Here is a 17,131-nt window from a genome sequence, read left to right as displayed (position 1 = left end):
CTTTTTAATCCAGGATCCCCCCCCCCCCCCACTCTGCACTTAAAACAACCTTCAACTTTTCTCCCCATTCTGCATTATACTACCTCCCTTCACTGGTCAGCCCAGTTTCAGTCTGCTGTTGCCCGGGGTTATATGGATACTGTTTCCCCACGGACTTAAATTGCCTCGACTCGAATGCTGAGAAAATCTGGAGTGGCAGGCAAACGTGGAAAGGACCTCTCTGTGTATTCCCAAGAGAAACCTGCCATACTCTAAAGACACCAGCCTACTTCATGATAACCTTCTTTTCTGTATCCTATGAAATCTCACGCAGATTCTCATGAGAAGCTCAGTTAGATTCAAGTGCAGTAGCACCTTAGAGACCAACAAGGGTTTTAGGGTATAAGTTTTCAAGAGTCAAAGCTCCCTTCATTGGACATGAGAAAAAATGGAGATCCTTGAGTTGCTTTATCCTAGTCAGAATATAGAAAGGGGTGTGGTGAGATGAGAGATGGGGGGGGGGAGATACCTGACAGTTGTGGTGATGAAACACGGTCCAGTGTTCCCTCTAAGCTGAGTTAGTGTGAGCTAGCTCACAATTTTTTAGCCTCTGGCTCACACATTTTTGTCTTAGGAAGGATGGCTCCAGAGAAAACTGATTTATGCAGTAGACAAATCACTTGCTCACAACTTTAATGCCAGTGGCTCACAAAGTATAATTTTTGCTCACAAGATGCCACAGCTTAGAGGGAGCATTGGTCCAGGTGTCTTTGTGGCTAGGAAGAAGGGGGAAAGATGTTATTTTCCAGATACAGAGCATCCTTTCCAGCTGGGAGGGATAACATGCCAGCCCTTTGATGTGTCAACACCTCTTGACTGGAGGGTGCAGGTTTGGCAGGCTGGAGCCCCAAGCATCCAGATTGGCTGAAGACCCCAGAGTACACATGGGGGTGGGATCTGAAAAGGGAAGCTATTCCTTTGTATGGTGCTCCTTCTCGGTTTGAGTTCTTGCGGGGTGGAGCATGTGTTTTGGAGCATGTGTTTTGCCATGAAGGATGACAGAGGGGATTGATGCTAGAGAGTTGCAGATGTGCCAGCCGGGCACCCAAATCAGATGCTACTTGGATTGTAAATACAAAAAGAACCTGTCTTTTTGTTTATTTTGCTTAGTGCCCCTAGATCCTGCCATTTGCAATACCCTGACTAGTATAAAGGGTCTCAGAGATCTCCATTTCTATTCATGTCTGATGACAGGAACTCTGACTCCCGGAAGCTTCTACCCTGAAACTCTCATTGGTGCTATTGGACTTGAATCTTAACTGTTCTACCGCAGACCAACATGGCTACCCTCTGAAACTATCTTAATGAGAAGATGTACGTGAAATTTCATGAAAGGTAAATAAGTTTTAAATGTAATTTAAGTGCACGTGTACTTTTGAGCCTTCCATTGCGAAAATGTGGCTGTGCACATGGATCAGGAAGCTCAAAATAATTGGACTGAGTTTCATTTGTGTGCATAACTTATCTATTAGCACAAAACAAATACTGTCTGTGAAAGTAATGGAAGGCTGCCGGAATACCAATCTGAGCAGGAATCTATAAAATCTAAAAACCAAACTGAATGAATTATGGATAACATCAAGACACTTTCCAGCTGTTCCATGACTAGAAGCTGGTAAACCAGAGCACCAAACATCTCGTGAAATTTCATGAAAGGTAAATAAGTTTTAAATGTAATTTAAGTGCACGTGTACTTTTGAGCCTTCCATTGCGAAAATGTGGCTGTGCACATGGATCAGGAAGCTCAAAATAATTGGACTGAGTTTCATTTATGTGCATAACTTATCTGTTAGCACAAAACAAATACTGTCTGTGAAAGTAATGGAAGGCTGCCGGAATACCAATTTGAGCAGGAATCTATAAAATCTAAACACCAAACTGAATGAATGATGGATAACAAAATAATCATACATGCTGTTCCATGACTAGAAGCAGGTAAACCAAAGCACCAAACATCAGGGGGTGGGATGGGATAAATTCAGTGGAAAGGAATTTTTGAAGCATTCATAGTTCTATGGATAAACCTGAGATAATTAGACAGGGTATAAAATCCATCGGATATTCTTCCCCATTCCTTTTTAACCTTTCATTTCTCTTTGACATCAGTCCCTTTTAATTTAGTCAGACATGATTTTTGCATTGTGTTACATCAACTTTCCTCCCTATGTGGTCTTTCATCTAAGATAATTTTAGCAATAAATTGCCAACACATGTGATGTTACTTGTGCTGCAACCTACCATACTTTATATGTATCTCCAATGTAGTAAAAAATGCATACTTTAGCTGAAATACTGTGCATGGTTGCAGGGAAGTCTCCTTGACTTCACTTAGTGTAGGACTTAGCTGCTGAGATCATTAAAGCAGACACTTCAGAACATTGCTGTCATTTAACTGAAAGCCATTTTCTATCTTTTATATAGAAATTTTAGAACCATTTTAGTTTTTTAGATTGCCTTCTGAGCCACTTCCTTCAAAACATGGTAATTTGGAAACACTTTTTATGCCACCTTTTCATAAAGAGAAATGGCAGGAGAATTCTTGGATGTGTCTTTGTAACATACAGCCATGTGCTTCACAAGTATTTGGCCAATCACTTTCCCAGTGTTTTGCTGAGTATCTGCTATGCAATAAGACACATGGAAATTACGGGCACTGAGGGTGACTTGTTGCTATGGAGTTTGATTCATTACCTCTTGTTTTTATTGCCCCTAGATTGCAGCAACTTGAAACATGATTAATCTTTGCTTGATAAGATCCATTGCATGTTGGCATGACAAAATCATGACCTGAAAAATCTGTCCCCCCCCTTTTCTTTTATAACATCTGTCCTGATGAAGAATTCTGGAGAACTTGAAAGCCTGTATACTCTAATGTGTCATTAGGTTGGTCCTAATAAAAGGTATTACATGGACTACGTTCTTGTCTTTTGTGGATTTTACTTTTGGACTGGCACAGCTGTAAACAACGTATCTGACTAATAGCAAGTGACAAAGATGTATCACCATTCAGTTATTTCCTTCCACATACACCTGTAAGGAAGCAACTTGAAGTTTGCAAACTGTGGTTCTCCTGTGCTAAAGATATACAAGTTTGTGACAGTGCACAATATAAACCAACATAGGTACATTGGTATCTGTTAGTACAGCAAGTGGGACAAATGTGTTCCAATATGCAATGTAGGGTTGTCAGCTGAGGGCCTGCAACCTCCAGGAGATGGGGGGGGAAACACATACATAGCATCAAACAACACTGCAACATAACTTCTGGATGCGTAACTGGAAGTTACATCACTGTATCCTTTCATACTCTAGGATTCACCCAACACTCTGCGGTAAAAACCATATTGTTCCGGGTGAATCCTGGAGTATCTTGTGATGAGGTGACATCACTTCTTGTTACGCAGCTGGAAGTAATGTCTTGGTGTCGTGGGCTGCTGTTCAGCTCACCCATTCCTCCTTCCCTAGCCACTTTCTTTGAGAATGGAGAAAGCCCACCAAGGGAGCTACAAGAGAGAGAACCAAACATGCTGCACCATACATTTACCAAATCATACCCTAATTATAACAATTTGTGAATGAAATACTATAAGTCAATCATTTCCAGATTTCTAACAGGACGGCTAAAAAGGTTGAAATGCTTTGTTTCTAAGCTAATTTTGTTTGCCCTTAGCAAAACAGATGAGAACTACTAAAACCCATTAACAGCATCATCCTAAGCAGAGTTACACCTTTCTCTATCCAACTGAAGAGACAGATAAACTAAACAATGCAGCTTATTTCTGAGAGAAGGCCAGACAAAAATGAAACAAACTGTCCTGCTTTCTCTCAGAATGATCTGTGGTTGGCTCTTTGTGGGTCTGCAAAGAACAAGGAAGAATTACTTATGTAAACACCACTGCCTGATTTTTGATTCATCAATATAATGGCTGGCTGGGAAGGTCTTTCCCATGCTTGCTTGAAACTGTGCTCTTCCCAACAACCAACCAAGTTCTCAAACAAGTTGCAACAGATCACTGACATGAAATAGCTTTATTTCAAAGGGTAGGCTGGAAAGAGACCTCCCTTCAAGTACATCTGTTTATCAATAAGTACCTGAAGTGTCAGACTGTGATGGATATCCATGGGATACTTACCTATTTAGTGGCAGCGGGACTTCAGCCTGCCACTTGAATGCATATTTTCTAGCACATCTGTCTGTACTCCTAATGAATGGATGCAGCAGGTCTGTGCCCTTCACTGAGAACAGTTTCAGTGTTCCCTGCAACAGCTTTGCAAACATCACTTGGAACATCTTAGAAAGGAAGAACCTTTTTTAACAAGGTGTTTTCTTTCCCAACACACACACACAAATCTGTGACTCAATTCAGGATGTGTTGCAAACAGCACCTGACATTACTATCTTACATTTTAGGAACAAATTTGGTTTGAGCATGGTGTAAGAAACAGAACATTTTAACTGGGAATTGTGGGAAACCAAACAGGGAAACAGCCAAAGACTAAACAGCCTTATCAATTTCTTATATTGTCTTCATATTTTAAATAGCAGACAGAGTCTGCCTAATTAATTCAACAGTATTCTGTGATATTTGTCAAAATTAAACTGTTCCACAGATGGAATGGAGACTGTACACCTAGAGAAACAGCAAGACATTTGCTACAAAAACACATTTAACTATGAATCCAGTGGCATATTTAAGACCAACAGTTTTATTCAAGGTATAAGCTTTTGTGTGCAGTTCCTCAGATACAGTGAAACAAGACATATTCAGCCATTACATATAGGCGGTGGGGGTTAGTTGTCAGGAAGGGCTAGTTAGAGTCAAGACCCATAAGTAACTGGACAATTATAGCTGATATTGGATTAAAGCAGTTGGTAAGATCTGTGAACAGCAGTAAATTAGCATACAAGTACAAGAGTTTACAAACAGATTAAGAACTGAGTTTGAGTCCAGTGGCACCTTCAAGACCAACAAAGTTCAATTCTGGGTATAAGCAAGAACTGAGAGACTTAGCATGTGTAGATGCACACTTCTTAGATACACTGAAACAGATTTCCTCAAATGTTACATATAGGTGGGGGCGGGGTAGTTGCCAGGAAGGGCTAATTAGAATCAAGATAACTGAGCAATAAATACAGCTAAGATTGGAATAATGCAATTGGTAAGACCTATGCATAGTAGCAAATTGGCATACAGTTAATTAAGGAATCAACAACAGATGACAGAATTGAGTCCAGTGGCACCTTTAATTCTGGGTATAAGTGAGAATTGAGTAATTTAACATGTGTAGTGGGATAAGGAGCTGATGTCTCTGTTAAGCCCTGGGGTTTCCATTGTTCTAAGTGTTGTAATAGCTTGTAATTCAGCAATCTCCCATTCCAGACTGAAATTCCTTTGCAATAAAACAACTACTTTGAGGTCCCCCACTGAGTGTTAATTTACTGCTCTTCACAGATCTTACCAACCACTTTAATTGCCCAGTTATTTAAGTATGTCAACTCTTAACTAGCCCTTCCTACCAACTGACCCCCCACCTCCCTGTACCTATATATAATGGTTGAGAACATCTTAATTCACTGTATCGAAAGAAGTATGCATGCACATGAAAGCTTATACCTAGAATAAAACTTTGTTGGTCTTAAAGGTGCCACTGGACTCTTTGTTCTGCTGCTTCAGACCAACATGGCTATCCACCTGAATCTATAATACATAAACACAAAAATATGATGAATATAGACAAATTCTTGGGATACTGCTGAAAATAACATCTCAGTGACATTAATGGTAAAGATGTATAATTCCATATTAATAGCACATATCAACTAATTTTTTTCAACAATTCACCTTGTAATATATAAAAACAAGCTGTTGGGTATATAAAAAGAATGTAGTACACAGAAAAGGTGAGGATAGACAATGTCAACATGTTCTCGACAATTCCTTCAACTTAAGATATAGAGAAAGGTGAACTGACCTCGCGAGGACACATCACTCTCTTGGGACGAGGTGCCTCCTGTTGTAACTGATATACTGTCAAATATAAAAACACAACAAATGCAAATGTTAGGTAGACAGTACAAGCCAAATGCTTCAAAGAAACATCAAATGAAGGGGAAACAGTGGGTTGAGGGGGAAATTACACAAGTGACATATTTGAAATAGGTATTAGTCAAGTCATTTATATGGAAATTAGCCCATGAATTGTAAACTGTTAGCATTGATTTTTGTCTTAATACTTAGGAGTGCAGTTTGGGAGGTTTATCTGCTTATGCTTCAGCCAACTACAAGGACAGACTTGCAAGGTACTGATACTGTGTTGAGCACGCCTGATTATATGGCAATGGACCTGGCTGTATGAGAGCAGACACTGACCTGGCGCAAGAGGAATGATGTGCCCCTTGCTATTGCTGTTGCATTAGCCCTGATCAAGCCCTGATAACTGCAAACATAATAGAGGGCTGAAGAGGGAAGATGAAGACCTGGTGAGGGTTAAGACCTGTCTGCATAATTTTTCAAACTGTATTTGTTGTACTTAGGTAAGCAAATGTCAAAGGAGATGTGAAATAGACTACACCAGATTGCAAGCAACTTCTGATCTATTTACTTTCCAGGTAACTAACACTTTCAATTCTTGTCTGAAAAGGGACTATTTGGTCACACATTTATTTATTCATTTTATATGCTGTCTTTCTCCTTGAGAACCAAACTAGACATGACGGCATCGTCATGTCCACCATGGGGATGCTGCCACCTTTTTTAAATGGTTTAAAAATGCCACAAAAGTCCAATACCGACTGGGTCCATGGCACAGTGGGCTAAGGCACTCTTGTTTCTTTCCCAGCACCTTTTCAAGGGCCAAAACTGGCATGAAAGCTCATATTTTAGATCAGGATCAGGGACCTGTGGCATTTTTAAAAATGACAGTGGCATCCCTGTAGCAGACCCAAGGCAGATTACAAAATATAAAAACCAAATTAAATCAAACCACCCAAATCGCTAATAAAACAAAACAACACAGTGTGTTAGAACTGAAGACAATGTAACCGAATAATAAAAAACTGTCTAAAGCAACCAATACTCCCCTTAAGCTGTGGAGTCTTGTGAGCAAAAATTCTACTTTGTGAGCTACTGGCATTAAAGTTGTGAGTGAGTGATTTGGCTCCTGCATAAATTAGTTTGTTCTGGAGCCATCCTTCCTGAGCGAAGACAAAAATCTGTGAGCTGGAGGCTAAAAAACAGTGAGCTAGCTCACACTTACTCAGCTGAGAGGGAACACTGAAAGCAACATGACCAACCTTTTACTATTTTTTTAAGTTACTTGTCTTGGCTAGTATCCAGCAGAAATGTCATGTCAAAAATGTATATCCATGTGTTACAAAAGGTTTGATCTGGGGGCTTTTCTAAGATACAGCTTCAAATGCTACTAAGGGCTGCAAACCCACTTTCTTCAGAGATCATGATGGGATACCACAAATAAAAATATCTGCCAGCTCTACAATGCTTTATTGTGCTTAATGGTTCATGAAGCGTGGTTGGGAGGGAGTAAAAACACAGAATGTACTAAAATGAAAATGTGATGCACAAAAACTCTCTTTTCAACTTAATCCCACCATTGTTATAACTGTTAAAAAGGTAAAGGTTCCCTTGCTTGAAAGCCAGTCGAGTCCGACTCTAGGGTTGCGGTGCTCATCTCAGTTTCAAAGCCGAAGAGCCAGCGCTGTCCGAAGACGTTTCCGTGGTCATGTGGCTGGCATGACTAAACACCAAGCCGCACGGCACGCTGTTACCTTCCCACCAAAGTGGTACCTATTTATCTACTTGCAATTTCTTGCTTTCGAACTGCTAGATTGGCAGGAGCTGGAACTAGAGACGGGAGCTCACTCCGTCATGCGGCACCCAGGTCTCGAACTGCTGAATTACTGACCTTCTACAGCCTGCAGTTCAGCGTCTTAACCACTTGAGCCACCGCAGTTACTGTTACAGTAACTGTTACAGTAACTGTTACAAACATATATATAAAAATATTGAAGAAGGTAAGTGGAAGAGAACAAAAGAAAGAGAATAACATAAACATATATGCAAAATTGCCTATGGTGGTGACAAACACATCTTACAGGGACAACTTAATATTTTTAAAACCTCATACATCTCTCCATTTACCCTTATTTCCCTTTTCTACTCCCTTCTGCTTTTTCTCCCACAGCTATTTACAGCTTCTTCTCTAATGATCTTATGTCAGTAAGTGAGCTGGCCAGTAATAAGACAAGTAAATGAAATACATTAGAAAATTACTTAAGTCAGCAAGGTTTTTTTATGCATCATGAAGCGGGTCTTTAGGGAATATGTAAGTGATAAAAGGGCTAGCCTAAACCTAGTTAGAATTTATTTCAAATGGGAGCATTTTCAAAACAGCTCTACTGTATGCATGATAATGTATATGCAGTAAAGATCAAGCGTGAGTTGATTCATAGACACAAATAATATTTTGGGAAAGACTCCCTGATGACACCGACAGGTTAATACTTAGCATTTATAGTGTTGCTGTTTTTCTTAAGCATTGCAAAGTAAACCTTAAAACATATTTTAAACATGGGAAAGACATTTACAGTGCAGTCCTAAGCAAAGTTACACTAAGCACGATTGCACTCTAAGTCTATTGAAGTCAACGGGTAAGACTGCACTGTAAGACTCAGTGATAACAGCTTGCCTACGAACATCCATGGAGTTCATAAGTTATCATTTGAACAAGAGGTGTCCTGCTTATATCTTATCGCCCACATCCAGAGCCTTGTGCTCACAGGAACTGGGCGATTCACAAATCCAATATATAAATACATAATTAAATATTAGCACAGTGCAACACAAGGCACTGGAGAATTAAGATGATATAGCCAAGCACAAAATGCTCAATCTCTGAACGACAGAGCAGGCCTTATCATTTATTTACCTATTACAATGTTTATGTTCCACCTCTCAAATTTTCAGGGTGGCTGGCAGCAATCAATCAAAATAAGCAATACCAATTAAAATCCAGCCAAAACCAAACTACTACGGTATAACAATTGAACAGCCCAAGTCAATCAAATATTAATGGCCAATAGTGATGGCATGGAGTCATGCCAATGAAAATGTAGGGGGGGGGCGCGGTCAGAGTGAGTTTTATGGGGTCAAATTGGCACCATCCAAACTGAACCGTGCAACGAGGCTTCAGGGATGTAATTTGAATGCTTATTAGTCATCATTTATATGGAAATTAGTCAGTGAATCATAAACTGCTAACATTGATTTTTATCTTAATACTTAGAAGTCCATTTTAATTTTGTAACTGTTATTAGCACCATTCATTCCAGTACTTCTCTTGGGAAGTTTATATATGTCAGCCTACTGCTGTGGAATAGAGTTGCCAACTTCCATGGTGCCTGACATTCTCCCAGAATTCCAGTTGAGCCTCAGACTACAGAGATCAGTTCCCATGGAGGAAACAGAAGCTGCAGAGGGTAGATTCTATGATGGCATCCCATCGCTGCTGAGCTCTGCTCCCCTACATCCCCAAACTGCCCTCCCCAGGCTCTATCCCCCAAATATCCAGGAATTTCCCAAGCTAGACTGGCAACCCTTGGAACTTCCAAGGTATTGGTACTGTGCTGAGCTCAGCTAATCATGTGGTAACAATTTGCTGATGTTACTGGCTAGTACTGGCATATGACTGATCAGGAGCAACAAGGGTTCCAGCATTCCTAGTGTCACAATGTCACTTCTGGAGCAAATTGGAAGTGAAATCAACACATCAGGGCAACCCTGGAGTATTGTTCTGAAACTATGGTTAAAGGTTGCTAACCTCCTGGTGGGGCCTGCAGACATCCCAGAATGTCAACTGATCTCCAGACTACAGACATCTGTTCTCCTGGACAAAATGGCTACTTTGGAGGATACACTTTATGGCATTACACCCTGCTGAGGTCCCTCCCTGGGCGCCACACCCAAAATCTCCAGGCATTTCCCAACCTGGAGCTAGCAACACACTGTGGTTTTACTACAGGGTTTAGGAGAATGCTAGAGCATTCAGTCTAACGCACTGCCATCACTTCTAGCTTGTGCCATTGCAAAGTCAGGAGAGCACTGATTCCTCCCTTTCTCCCTGCCAGACTGTTGAGCCCTGGTCCCCCTAGTCCCCCTAGAAACAAGAGCCCTGGTCCCCCTAGAAACAAGAGAAGTGATGTGGCCCTCGTTATTACTATTGCACTTATTGTGGAACTGATGGGCTGAAAACTGTGCAAGCATAGTAAATGGCCAAAGAGGAGGCAGGTTACTGTTAGGGATCATGAAGGCCTTAGCTTTAAGGCCAGAACTGCTGCTGTAAATTCTATATTTTAGTTCCTTGTGACTTCATCCATGGAACATATGATTCAGGAGACAACAATCAAAATTGGGAAACAGGAGGAAGGAGGTTGTCCAGCTGTCTTTGTAAGACACATACTGTGTACCAAACAGCCTCTTGGTCTGTCAGCAACAAACTATGCTTTATACACAAAAACATGTAACAGGGTTTCAATCACAATTTTAAAAACCCAGCTTCCATAGAGTAAATTTTAGACCAGAGAATCAGGAGGGAGAGGGGGCACTTAACCCTGCGCCTGCCTGGCATTTCTGTGCAGTTATTTTTATGATCATCTGGAATCTCAAGGGAACAAAGGCCATTTGGGGTACAACTCTAAGCAAACACATGGTGACAGGGAAAGTATTAGGTATCTGCTGCCAAAGCTGCTTTTCAAAGCAATTAATTTTAAAGAGTGAGTCAAGGATCTGTTACATGTGTTTGCATGTAGTGTGTAGTTAGCCCACAAAGCCACTTACACACAGACAGCTGCAGCCATTTCTGCAATAGTTGTATGCCAACCATGTGACAGTTGCAGCTAATCATGAAAATACCCATGGCTGTCTTTGTATACATGTTCAATTCATACTCAAGTTACTCCATGCAGTTTTCCATGTATTTTAGTAACATAGGAATTAACTCTAAAACAGCAACTGCCACCAGGACTATGATTAGGCAAAAGTGGACATGGCTGGGGGTGGGGAATATGTATTTATACAAGTCCCTACCCATTTACAACTAAAGCAGGGTGGGAGTCTATTATTTTAAACAAAACAAACAAAAAGAGTACACATGAGAGGAGTATCAGTGCTCAGGCTCCATACCTGTTCCAGAGCCCCATCCCCTTGTCCCCATTTGGCCTCAGATGAGCAGTAGGCTTCAGGGTGCCATTCCTCTTCTCCACCTGCTGGATCCCCTCTTCTGTAGCCTGGAGCTGGTAGCTGAGATCATCCTCCTTGACTAACTCCCAGACTTTTAAAGATAGCACAGCAAGCTACGCATGTCCCATCAAGGCTCCCAGCCTCTTGCAAGAGCTTCTTCTCTTCTGATACATTGGGAGTCATTCCAGCAGCAGTTGTGGCTCTGTCTGGCCCCCACATTTTGCCTGGCTACCTGGAATGCCACCACTTAGCTGTTGGGGCAGTGGTAATTTAAAGGCCCCTCCTATTGTGATGGTGACCCCACCCCCAGCCTGTAACAGCCATCAGTGTGAGGGACAGAGAGACTGACAACGATTGATAGATTGCTAGACAGACAGACAGACAGACAGACAGACAGACAAGGGTCTCTGAGGCATGTGTTTGGCCATAAGAGTTTCTGTTGAAGACTCTTTGCTGCTCTTTTCCCCATGTGAGAGTCTTGGGCCATGCTGGACTACCATGGGGAAGGGCAGCCATAGAAATGTGGCTTGGTCTGGCCTAGTGGGGCACTGCAGCAGAGAAGGGATGAACTGAGCCTGGTGACGGGAACATTCTTGTGGCTTCCAGCCGGAGGTGGGGTCTGGGCCCTCAGACCTCAAATATGGGAGGGAGTTGTGCTCACCCAGGTTCTCCTTCTTCCATTAGGGTGCTCCCTGCTTGTTCCTTTTGTGCTGGCTCTGAGACAGAAGCAGCCCCAGCTACCTCCTCCTTTGCCTGAGCCTGAGAGGGTTTAAATAGGTCCTTGTAGCCTTTACATGCTCCACCCCCAATTGTTTGGTCCAGCAGCCTTTGGAGGTTTCCTCTACCTCCCTCCAGCTGGGAACACACCTCTTGTCTCCCTCCAGCCAATCAGCTCCCCAGCTGTGTCTTCACCCTTTGGCCGGGTTGGGCAGACTATTCTCTGACATTGACACGTGAAAGCCTTGGATACACTCCCTGGAAACTCCCAGTGTATATTTGTCTACTTAATATCAGTTCTATTCTTCTAAAGATATGATTGATAATTTATTCAATATACCTTCAGATATGTAAAAAAACAAGTTCCAAGGAATCAATGGACTTGCCTGGAATGAACTGTTTAGTTTGGGAACTGCTGCCAGAGTTAAGAAAAATGCAAGGCTTTCAACAACTGTTGTTTTAGCTTGCAAAAAGTGAGCATGGTAAAAAAGGAATCAGGTTTATGAAGAAGGAGGTATTTTAAGCTCCTGGCATCAGATTGGAAAGAACTTTTTTCTCTCTTTCACTCTTGAATATGATTAAAATATAAGCTACATGATCTAACAGCATCTAACAATGCAATCCTGACCAGAGTTACAATCTTTTAAGCCCACTGACTTCAATGTATATGTTAAATGTTATGTTAGTTAAAAAAAAGAATTAAGAGCTCCCAAAGGGTATTTTGAGAATCATACCAGGATCTGTCCTTCAGTTATATCTCTTATATGTGCTTCCATTTACTTTTCTATCTCTTCTAGGTCTTCCAAACCATGCTTGATGCCTTTCTCATGTCTGGAAGCATCTCTCCAAACTCTGGCACCCTGCCCGCCTCCCATCCCTGATTTCCAGTTTCCCATACTCACAGTATGATTTCCATATTGGAGGCTGATACTCTTCAGCATCTAGAACAATGAAAAAAGAAAAATCAATCAACCAGCAGCTCAGAGAATTCACTGACAAAAACCTCAAAACTTACTAGTAAAAATGTTATTGCCTTCCCAAGAGAATGATATGCCTGTTTACAATACATTGTTATACATGACAGGCATTTATTCATGTCACCAGGAGTGAGAATTTTGGAGTCATTTCCCCAAACTGGTAACATGACTATTTCTCACTAGCACCTTTATAGCTGTATTACAGTTTAAAATAACTAAACAGGACATTCAAATTGTACTGAATTTGATTTAATAGAATTACCAGCATCTGAAAGCATATGCTAAAGCAAGACTGGAAAACATGGAAACTATATTTGAATACAGAAAATAGTATTTCTGAGTCCATTTTGATTACAGAATAACAAGATGAATGCCTTAAACAAAACTAAATAATACCTATGAATCTAATGCAATATATGATTTTTTTCTCCATACGTGTATGATTTAGCCAATATAGCAGACTTCTATTAAAAATAAAATGTATGAAAAACACCATAAAGAGGAGCCAGTAACAAAGGACACAGTCTGCAGTTCAAAAAATATCATCCACTCCAGAGTAGTTTCACTGAGTTAAGTTTAAGAAATTGTCCCCAGTCCAGATAAAGTTATTTATTTGAAATATGTATATCCCAATTTTCCCCTTGTGGCAAAACATGCCTGCTCTGGCCTGCAAGCCCTATTCTGCCCTGCCCTCCTAGGTTTTTCTTAACACCTGGAAAGACCTTTCTTTCTCTCTTGGGTAACCCGCAACCACCACCTGACCTCTGTATGGAATTGCCCACTGGAAGGTCAAGACTCCCAGCTTCTCTTCCAAGTTCTGAGGCCTTGCCTTTGTGTCTCCTGCTGCCCAGCGTCTGGTCACCATGGAGACAGTTTACTGCCTTGTGTGCCCCTGGAGGAATAGCCACTTTCCAACTGCCTGCCTTCCCCCTGGAACTCCTTTTAAAAGTGCGCATCCTAGACGGTGGAGATCTATGTGGTACAGAGAACCACTACCAGTATCAAAAGTTATAAAGTATTTAATAAAAAGAAAATGTTTACAAGCATACTTTTACCACAGCACCAGATTGATCAAGGAATACAAAATAAATGGGTAAAACACCAATCCTCTGTCTCTTTCTCTATACATGCCCTATCAGATATTAAAATATAAGATAGGCTCTTTAGCTTAAGAAGTTACAGATCTCTACAGTTTTCATTACCTTAAAGCTTGCTCTAGCTGTTTAGGTGATCACATGGTCAATGGCTGCCTTCCTAGTGGAGAGGTCTGAGTGCGTTCATGGACTCAGCACCCAAGGAAAAGAAAGCTTCTTCCTGGCTCCCAGGAGTTCTATCTTCTCTATTTCTCCACCCACTGATCAGGTCATGCCAGGTCAAAGAGGTGTTTCTAGGGTTGTCAGGTCCCTACCTGCTGCCAGCGGAGGGATGGAGCCTCTTCCATACAGTACCATAGAGTTTTTAGGCCAAGAGCTAGAGCGTCCCCCTGACAATGTGTCATATGCGATCCTAGAATTTTGGGGGTGGGATTCCCCCCACCGGCCGAATCTGGGCCGGCAGACTGGGGGCTCCTAAAGCGGGTTAACCCCCACCACCCCCGGGGGAAAATGGCAAGCCTAGGCATTTCCTGGAATCTTTTTCCTGAAGCCTTTCTAGTGTTCTATTCCTCCCAGTCTCTGTTCCCTGCTTGGAGAAGGGGAAGATCTTGACCCACCCATTATCTCGTCTGCAAGATCTATTAGTATTTGTATGAAGGTGAGCTAAGGTACTTTTGGGAAGCAATCCCCCACCCTAGCCTGGTTTCTGCCCAGAGGGGAAAAAACGTTTAAAAAGCAATATGGAGGTTTTGCTCATTTCAGACTTCCCAGGAAAAAAAGGAATTTCTTCAGAACCCTGTACAGTACAGTGGCACACAAACACTAAGCCTATAATAAACATTACAAGGGTAGCACTGTAAGCCGCCTCAAGCAGGACTCTGAAGAGGCAGCACAGAAATATTCCAAATATGTAAATAAATAGGCAAAACCCGATAGCTACTGCAACAAACAGTGTCAACCAACCAAACAAGCTAGTGAGCAAACCCATGCTCTGCTCTTTTGAGTAAGTGTCCTATGCACCACTTTCTAAACAGGGTAAGTGCTTCCCTTCCCACATCCAACAAATTAGTTGCACATCAGGTTAGTTATCCTAATTTACTGCACTTTAATCCCACTGAAGTCAGCGAAACAAGTTACCTATAATTTATGAGAATCAGAGAACAGACACAAAGAAAACTAAACAAGGGCTCTACACTATCCAGCTTGTGAATTATTTTGCTGTGAGGGGTTATATTTAGAATTCTTAAAGTCAATCTTGGAAGCAGAGTCCACTGAATTCTAGGGAAATAACTCCCACATAAATGCTCCTAGGATTGCAGTTTTGCAGCATGATCCTATCTACAAGTTATGCCCAATGGACAGAAAAAGATCACTCCAATATTGTCTTCCACACAAAGTACCATGCTACACCAGCAGAAAAAACAATCTCCTGTCCTTGAGTTGGTGGGGGGCTACAACAGCACTGTATACCCCTTTGCTGGAGGGGGTCTTGCCAGTACAAGAACAGAGTTGAGGCTATAATTGGAGAGGACTAAAAGTTAGCTGGAATCTTATGCTCAATTAAAAGTTTCTTTATGTCTTATAACAGCATAGTATCATGCATTCTGAAGATACTGAGTGCATAACAGCAAGGGCAATGATAAATAACTAGTTCTGATTAGCAGAGAGGGAAGTAAAGCAATTTCCACCTTTATCAGTAGGCACTGCATGGTGGTATTGGGAGATTTGGTTAGGGATGCCAGACCCCCCCACAGTGGGAATGGGAGTCCCCTGCTGCCAGGCCACACACACCTCTCTGCCGCTGATCAGCTGGCTGGCGGGGGAGGAATTCCCCCCCCCAAAAAAAGAGGGAGGAACACCTGATTTCCGCAACATGCCTATGTGGCTTCAACGTGACCCAAAAGTGGTCATGGCCCCGCCCCCAGCGTGCCCAGCGGTGTCACGTCACTTCCGGGTGAGGCGCGCACACAAAGCGCGCGCACACTCCAGACACCAGACGGGAGTCCCCTGCTCCGGAGAAATTTACACTTGGCAACCCTAGAGCTAGCTCATAGTTTTTTTTAGCCTCTGGCTTAGCTCAGAAAGAATGGCTCTGTCTTAGCTCAGAAAGAATGGCTCCAGAGCAAACTAATTGATTCAGCAGCCAAACTGCTTGCTCACAACTTTAATGCCAGTAGCTCACAAAGTAGTATTTTTGCTCACAAGGCTCCACAGCTTAGAAGGAGCATTGGTTGGAAGTCATATGGGCACATCGCTAAAGCATGCAATGAGACTTTCTGCTCCCGGTAAGCCCACCTTCCATCCCCTGCTGGCTGCCTGGAGGAACCTGGCAGCCCTAGAGTTGGTTAATATAGCAGAGTTTTACCCATTCATAGAAAAGTGACACTGAGTGCAGTAAATGAATCTCTGAAGAAGTATATTGCAAAAAACTTACGTTTATTCAAGTAGATCCAGTTCACATTCAGGTTGCAGTTAAAAGAAAAGAAAGAAGCCTAATCTAAACTGTACTTTCCCTATAGGGTTGCCAGACCCCCAGTCTGGCCATTTTTGCATTTTTGCAAAAAACCCTCTATGGTAACCATGCAGTTTTAGGCAAAATGCTAGAGCATCAACACGTGACATCCTCAGTGTGATGACGTCACTTCCATGTGACATCATCACACCAACAACATCACGTGTAGCAATAATGCTCCCCCGTGCACTCCCAGACTGCTCCCTTCCACCCCCCGCCTCCAGGACAATTGGACCTGGCAACCCTATTTCCCTATCACAAATGGCCAGCTTGTCCAGCATCATATTGTGGGCGTCTGAAGGCATTGTATCTACAGGAGAGACATGTAGAGACATGTGTCTCCATGGAAGGCCATGTGCAAAGAGAGTGGGAGGACAAAGAAAGAGGAAAGGTCAGAGGGCAGCTCCCAGATTAAGACAAAGAGAGTTATCCCATTCAAGGAGATAACATCTTTACACACTTAAGAGTGATGTAGTGCCCCCCATGTTCAGGCATGCTGAGATGCTCACTTCAACAGGTGGCACTGTCACTAACATG

The 17,131-nt window shown here is 42.1% G+C and overlaps 1 protein-coding gene across 1 annotated transcript in view; it reads right to left on the bottom strand.

Annotated features, from left to right (window-relative positions):
- Positions 1-17,131, bottom strand: part of CHN2 (chimerin 2) — a 210,836-nt gene that overhangs the window by 117,528 nt on the left and 76,177 nt on the right. Inside the window, exons 2-3 of the mRNA XM_015429700.1 lie at positions 12,914-12,952; positions 6,013-6,068 (exon numbers count right to left, since the gene is read on the bottom strand). Of these exons, the coding sequence (XP_015285186.1) occupies positions 6,013-6,068; positions 12,914-12,952 (95 nt within the window). The remainder of the gene's footprint in view (positions 1-6,012; positions 6,069-12,913; positions 12,953-17,131) is intronic.

The sequence above is a fragment of the Gekko japonicus genome, unplaced genomic scaffold (genome assembly GCF_001447785.1).
Source record: "Gekko japonicus isolate JY-2015 unplaced genomic scaffold, Gekko_japonicus_V1.1 scaffold767, whole genome shotgun sequence".
Taxonomy (NCBI): Eukaryota; Metazoa; Chordata; class Lepidosauria; order Squamata; family Gekkonidae; genus Gekko; species Gekko japonicus.
Note: the sequence above shows the minus strand (reverse complement) of the source record. Positions and strands in the feature narration are given on the sequence as shown.